Genomic DNA, 7,505 nt, shown 5'->3' with positions numbered 1-7,505 from the left:
GCATTTTTCTTTGCTGCTGCATTTTAGAAAGGGTTTTTAAATACTGAGCTTATTTGCATCCAAATGATGCAGCTCCAACTGCTGAAAACACTTAATAGGTCAAGGGGTTGTGTTAAAAGACTCATTTTCAGGTATAAGAGTGTTTCTAATTCATATGCACTTCAGTATCACCTTTTAACGGGCCTCCATAGGCTTGCATTTCATTTGCTTTCACCTTGAGCCTCAATGGTGTGAACCTCACAGCTGCCCAGAGGCGATAGCCGTATCAACTGCTTGAACCATCAACCACACGTCCATACAGTACAGCATCCTGCTGCAGGTTTATCCACACACATTCCAAGCAAGATCCTGCAGCTTCAATATGCCAACAAAAAGCTGTGACTGTGAGGTTTCAGCTTCCTTTCCCAGTCCCAATACTGGTCTCAGGCACAGAAGCATGAAGGGAAAAAAAGGAAATCAGTCTTAGATCATCATTCCATCACATTTTATTCTGCATTGCAATCTCTTTGACACTGAGAACACAAATGGTATTGTCCTATATTGAGGAAAACGACCACTTGACACAGGAGCAAATCCTAAGCAGGGTTACTGTTAGAACAATGGTCTCAGACATAATTATTTGTCCCATTAGGGCAGAACAGCCCCGTTGGTGCAAGGATCTCTACGGCATAATTTATTTCTTTATTACTTCTGTTCAGGACTCTAAAACAGTTCCCCAGAAATGATTTTCTGGCCACAGCAGAATACCCCCAAACATGTTATTCAGCTTTGCTCTGCAACAGGCTGCAGCCTGACGCTTGGCGTGTTCTTGAGATGGAAGTGCACTTGAACAACACGTACAGTACAAGCGTTGTGTAAAGCAGGTGTGTGCTGACTTTCCCTCTCTCTGCATACAGCACAAGCATCTTTGTGAACTCAAGAACACCAGCTTCTTGACCAAATGAAGAGAAGCACAACACCACAGAAAACAAAAGGGTTAATGCACTCTGTTACTCAGACCCAGTGCCACCTTCAGATGCTGGTGAAATGCTGGAATGCGTGTCCTCTGTAGGGGCCAGTTTAAAATGCAGCGTGAATTCAGCATGCCCCGCCGGATATACAGACAGTGATTTAATTTGTGGTCCGGGATGTCGTCCAGAAAGATCAAAACAATCGAGTCACGGCTCTCCTCGATTACCTGATGTAAAGCATGATGAACCGTAAACCTGTGGAGAAAAACCACAGGCAGACGTCACTGACAAGAGCTGTTTTCTTAAGAGACGGAGACGCTTCAAATCTGGGTCATATTGATCTTTTTGACGACCTTTTTTCACTGTGTAACTTCATCTTATGCTGCCCTTTAAATTATTTAGTTTTTAAGTCTCATTACGGTTCCATCGGAAACTTCACCGTTGCGAACATGTTTTCTAAATTGAAAAAGTATACCCAACAGTCAACAAACATCAAGCAGAAAAACAGTTGCACCACTTTCGACAGTCACAGCCAAAATGCTTTTTGAGACATTCTGATGAGTTGATTAGTCATCTATCCATCTATGAATTGGCTTCATCACTCTGCTCTCCTCCCCACTGATATCTGATGTGTGGTGAGCGTTCTGGCGCACTATGGCTGCCGTCGCATCATCCAGGTGGGGGCTGCACACTGGTGGTGGTGGAGGGGAGTCCGCACTAAAGCACTCTGAGTGGAGTGTCCAGAAAAGCACTATACTGTATACTGTAAGTGTAAGCAATTATTATTATTATTATTATTATTATTATTATTATTATTATTGTTCATGACTGCCTGCAATACACTCCAGCAGCTTTTACCATTGAAGAAGCACAAAGTCCCCACATCTGTGTAAGATTTCATTGGGAACAGGTGATCTGTTAAATGTCAAGTCTGGTGAAATTCAAGCAAAAAAGACCTAGAAAGGAACCGATATACCCCACTTATCAAGAGAGCAGCACCTCTGTTCCTTTGGTATGCTGGAGCAGAACCTCTATTGTACCCTGCAGCAAGTGGAGCCCTGTTTTTACAGCAAATCAATGTTTTATGTCCTCCATCCTGATTCATGTGATAGTGGTTCAGGAAGTTTTTACTAACCACCCTGATTCACGTTAATGTGGTCCAGAGGTTTTGTGTCAGCCACCTTGACTGATGTTAGTGTAGTTCAGATGACTGGCATGAGTTACTCCTATAGGCTGTTGTTTACAATTATATATCAGTGGTCAATGATCAGAAGTAATAAATTCATGGTGTCACTTACCTTCTGCATAAAGGGTCCTTTAAAAGAGCTTCGGTTACAACAAATACTATTTTTCTGCACTGGCGAATTGTCTCAACAATATTTTCTAAGTGTGGTGTCCCAGGCAGAAAGTCCCGATCCTCAAAGCAAAATGTAAAAGGATTTTCTTCTAAGGGAGTAAGATTCCTTTCCACCCATTCCCAGTCTTCTTGGGCGTGGACTATATAAGCATCATATTCAAACCTGTTTTCCCCCAAGTCAACTTCCTTGTACCCAAGAATCCGATTACCCAGGACATTCCAGAAAAACTGGATTCTCCACCCCTGGAAATGGATGAGAAGGGCCATTGCCATGAATGTGAGCAAAAAGCTACTGGTGGTAACGAACATGGGTTTGAATGGGGCCTGGTCCTGACAGGGCGATGTGTCAAACAGGACAAGTGAGCTGTTGTAGTATTTAGGAGGTGTGTTGCAAACGTATTGGGAGCTTAACTGAGGAACACTGGCATTGGTCACATTGAGCCAGTTGACAAACCACAGGACACTATCGCAAGTGCAATCGAAAGGATTCTTCTCTATATGCAGCACGCTCAGATTGCGGAAGACTGGCCCAAACACGGTCTCTTTCACAGACGTGATGAAATTCTTCTGCAGCTTCAGCACTCTCACGGACGTGAGGTCATTAAAAACGTTGTCCGGAAGTACATTCAGGTAATTCAAACCCAGGTCGAGCTCCAGAAGGTGAAACAATCCTTTGAAGCCATCAACAGGGATTTCATCAAATCCATTCGAGTCCAGCTGAAGTACTTCAAGCTGAGGCACGTCCTTGAGAAAGAGTACAGGTCCCCCAGGATTGGCCTTTTTCCACAGGCGAGCTAAATTATTATGCTGTAACTTCAGAATCTTTAGATCATGAAGGCCACTAAACAGACCAGCATTTATGTTAGCTAAATTGTTATTACTGAGATCCAATACAGTGAGATTCCCTAAAGGCTGAAATGGACAAGGATGCAGGTCCAGACTGTCAATCAGATTGCTTCCAAGCATCAGGGTTCTCAGAGTGCGGGTGTAGTTGAATGACGAAGGGGTCAAAGTGATTTTTTTGTTGTAAGACAAGAAAATTTCTTCTATGTTGTTAAGTCCTTCAAATTCCCTTCCTCCTAAGACCTGTGAAATTTTGTTTTGACCCATGTACACTTTACTTAAATTTCGAAGCCAAAAGAAAGCTCCAACATCCAGGTATGAGATTCCTGTTTTCGTGAGGTCAAGGATCTTGAGGGGAGACTGGGCCAGAGATGAAAATGTCACATTAGTCACAGTTTTCAAGTTAAAATAACTGTGGCTCAAACTCAGATACTTTAGGCTTTTTAACCCCGTGAAAGTGTTACCTGTGATTTCTCTGAATGCATTGCTTTCCATAGCTAGAAACTCCAGGTTCAACAGATTCTGAAAAGCAAAGTCATCAATCACCGGATAAGAAGACGACTTGTGCTTTTTAAGGGACTTGGTGAGATTTAAAAATTTTAGGCTACCCAAACCAATAAACATGTCCTTAGTAAAACGTTTAAAGTTATTCTCCGCAAGGGATAGATTTTCTAGACTGTGAAGCCACTGAAAAGAAGAACGCTGCACTGCAGGTATTTCGTTTTTAGAGAGGTCCATAGACGTAAGGTTAGTAGACTGCAGTCCTTTAAAAGTGGTGTTCAGCAAGGTCAATAGCGAGGTGTCCTGCAGCGAAAGGCTACGAATCTTGGTTTCCGACAATTCAGAGCACAGCTTGGCCATCAGGGGATGACCCAGTTTACTGCCATCCATAACAAGGACACTGAGTCTTCCAATGCACTGGAAGCAGCCCGGCTCAAACTGAGAAAAGAAGAACACCGTAGTTAGAAAAACAACTATCTTAATCCAACAAGGGTTATTCTATCTAATAAGGAACACGTCCTGCATGATAAACCTCATAGAATCGTCTGACCAAACCAGACTTGGGTTCCATTGCATTTGCACATACTGTACTCTCCAAATGATTTTATGATTGTATTCACTTGTGTTCATGAGAGTGAGACCAGCTGATTAGCAATGGATTAGCACCTGCTTGACTCTTAAAATCGAACCTGTTCATAATCTTTTTAACCTTTGAAGGTAAATGAATGCCTTGAAGTGGCTAAGAAGAGTGAGTTTGACCTGAATGGATAAAATTGACTTAAAACACTTGCCGAAGATGAGTGGTAACAGCACATCTCATTGAAGGTGCATTAAAATACCTGCCTGGTAAAATTCCACTTCCTTTTTCTTGAATAATCTGTTAATGTATACATGTACTGTATAATCTAACCCAGAGAAGCCTTCAGTTCTACAAAGTTGTCTGGCCATGCAGGAGAGGTGTGGTGCATCAGTATACACTATAGTGCATTTGAAAGGCTTCTGGCTGGTATACTAAGCCAAATAAAATTAATATACTGTTAAAAGTTGCAACTTATTTCTTGCAGGTTATCTCTATACACTGTTGCTGTAATACAATGCATATTCAGAACATGCACAAACACAATTACTGCATAAAACCCTCAGTTCCACATGAAAACTCTACTTTTGACCACTACCTTAACTGCAACCTTCCAAAATATGAACCCCACAACAGGGTAGAAAGCACTACCTTTTTAAGAGGGAGAGCAGATAGTTTCAGGATCTTCAGTGAGGCGTTGCTGAGGTAAGAGAAGTCATCGGCCTTTAGAACAGAGATTGCGTTCCCAGATAGTATGAGCTCTTCAAGGTTCAGGAGCTGAGGATGTGTGCCAAGCTTTGCAGAGGTCAGGTCATTGCGAGACACGTCAAGCCTTTTCAAACTCTAACAGAAGAAGAGAATCACAATACACAGTGTGAAATGCAGCTGGTGAATTTGGGTATGATTTCACCTTGGCAATATTTGTTACTTTCAATACAACAATTCTTTTTAATCCATTATGAAACTTAAGTGACCTGTTTTGCTTAAGAAATGTTTGTGATCCTGGATTTGTGAAACTGTGGATATTAAATATATGTTCAGATAATCAGAATTTCAAGAAAACGTAGGTCCCTCCTTTTGGGGAAAAAAAATGTACTGTTTTAAGTCTTGGCAAGCAAAAAAATCCCATAATGGAGTCTCCTACCTGGAGACATTTAAAAGGTTCGCCTTTCAGTTTTAACCTGTTGCTCGCCAAGTACAGTTCAGTGAGGTGGGTGCAGTTCTGCAGCATGGCCTCCGTCAGGACGTGCACTTCATTGTGGTACAACTTCAGGACCTGCAGTTGAGGAAGTGTAAGGCACAGCTGGGGATCAATTGCCTGGATACTGTTAAAACCAGCATCGAGATAATACAACTGGTGGTACCGGGACAGGGCCGAAGAGGGCAGTGTTTTCAGCTGGTTGTGAGAGAGGTCAAGAGCCGTGATGTTCTCTGGTAGATAAGAGGGGACATTCTGAAGTTTCAGATGAGTGCAGTCAGCCTTTCGATTTTTAATCTCGCAGTGGGTCTTTTTCTGGTCCGCGTGGCAAACCTCTGGTGTGAAAAACGCCACCTCAACAATCACGAGAAACAGAATCATCTTCCCTCTCCCGTGATCTCCGAAAGGCTCACCCTGAAAGATATCAGTAAGAGCACGAATATTATGCATCTCAAATGAACTAGTAGAGGTAAAAACGTAGTGCTGTGCAGGATACCATGCACAAGAGTCATTTTTAAATTGACAGTCGTTCCACTTCAGGTGCTACAAATGGGTGATGTTCATCTGCTTTGTGTCCACCTATTATCAGAAAGCAGTATCTTCCTGGTCAGAGTTGCAGGGTCCCAGAGTCAATCGTAGAAGCCTGTAGTGCAAGGCAGAATTGCTGCCAGGAATGTGACAGCGGTGTTTTGCAAAGCACACTTTAGAAACACCACCTGCCTTTGGGAGGAGGGAAGAAACCAAACTCGGACATACATGAGAGAACAGTCGAGCTCAACCCAAGGTTTCCTAAACCACAGTCAAACGCAGAACTCAAGAGCTGTGAGGTGGCAGCAGCCCTAACCGCTGTGTACAGCTGCTGTTAACTTTCGCGAATTTTCAGAGTAGCACCTAATCAATGATATCAAATAAAAACTTTACGAATATAGTCAACGTTATTGACACCAGGGCAGAAATAACCTCCTGTAAATCTTTACAATAATTAGTACAAGAAAGGACTGCTTTTAACAATGCTTCATTATACTGTACGTCATCGGAATCCAAAAGCACTTATATTGCTTCCGGACGCTTTTGTTTTCATCATCATATTTTTCTGTTGCCCGGCAAGCAACAGACCAAACACTTTGTAACAGACGCAGCGCCGTAATGTCTGGGGTTTTAAAGAAACAATAAAATAGACATCGTTAATCCCCCCCATCATCACAAAACTTCTAAAATCAGTATTAATACTACTGCACAAAAAAAAAATAACGACAGCAACACAACTAGTTCAGCTCGGTTCAAAATGACCCTACGAAGCTGGGTATTTTCGTTTTTTATTGAAAACAAATGCAATCGAAATAGGTTATTTTTACATTTTTAAGCATCCCCACCCCATTCTGAGAAAGTAAAAAAACAGCTCTTATTTTAATATCTTTAGCTGCGGCGCACGGAAACTTGTTAGCCTGGGGTAACAAATGCAAACTGAGCAGGCTACTGTATGCCGACAAAAATTTGTTTTCGTTATCCCAGTCGAGGCCTAAAACAATTTTCCTATTAAAACAAACACGACCCCTCGCTTCCACGTTTTTCGTCTCTTGTTCTGGAATGCCAAAGCAAAAAACAGGAAGCTCTGCACTTACCTCTGGAAACGAGAATCACTCTTCTCCTGCGAGTGAAATTTGCTTCAAGCTTTCAACCGCCTGTGACTCAGTATTTAGAAAGCGGGCGGAGCCGGACTTGGCACTTTTGGGCACCAGAGATCCCTGCTTCTATGATGTAGTGTAAAATATCAAAAGTTAAAAAACTTCACTGCGTTGCTGTATATTCGTACCCGATCTCGGATGCGCTTCAGTTACGCAGGTCCTGTGAAGTACCGGAGTACCGTGGCTTCGCTACAAATTGTCTAAAAATATTGTATTAAACGAGGGTGACCAGACATCCTCTTTTTTAGACCTAAAATATCGGTCCGATATTTATAAAAGGGATTTATAAAAGTTAAAAAATTGTCCGGGATTTTGTTTTGGTCGTTACTCAGAATTTACACGCAGCGTACAGTAGCTTGAAAAGGGTTTGTGTGTGTGTGGCCGTTTTGTGGCC

General features: G+C 42.2%; 1 protein-coding gene across 1 annotated transcript; it reads right to left on the bottom strand.

Annotated features, from left to right (window-relative positions):
• Window positions 1-469: 469 nt before the first annotated feature.
• tlr3 (toll-like receptor 3) lies at window positions 470-7,154 on the bottom strand. Its single transcript, XM_006630108.3, is given in 6 exon segments — window positions 470-1,059; window positions 1,061-1,205; window positions 2,249-4,089; window positions 4,880-5,071; window positions 5,373-5,840; window positions 7,049-7,154. Coding segments are annotated over 5 exon segments (2,661 nt in total). The 5' UTR covers window positions 5,808-5,840; window positions 7,049-7,154; the 3' UTR covers window positions 470-1,011.
• Window positions 7,155-7,505: the final 351 nt, after the last annotated feature.

The sequence above is a fragment of the Lepisosteus oculatus genome, chromosome 1 (genome assembly GCF_040954835.1).
Source record: "Lepisosteus oculatus isolate fLepOcu1 chromosome 1, fLepOcu1.hap2, whole genome shotgun sequence".
In the NCBI taxonomy this organism is placed as follows: Eukaryota; Metazoa; Chordata; class Actinopteri; order Semionotiformes; family Lepisosteidae; genus Lepisosteus; species Lepisosteus oculatus.
Note: the sequence above shows the minus strand (reverse complement) of the source record. Positions and strands in the feature narration are given on the sequence as shown.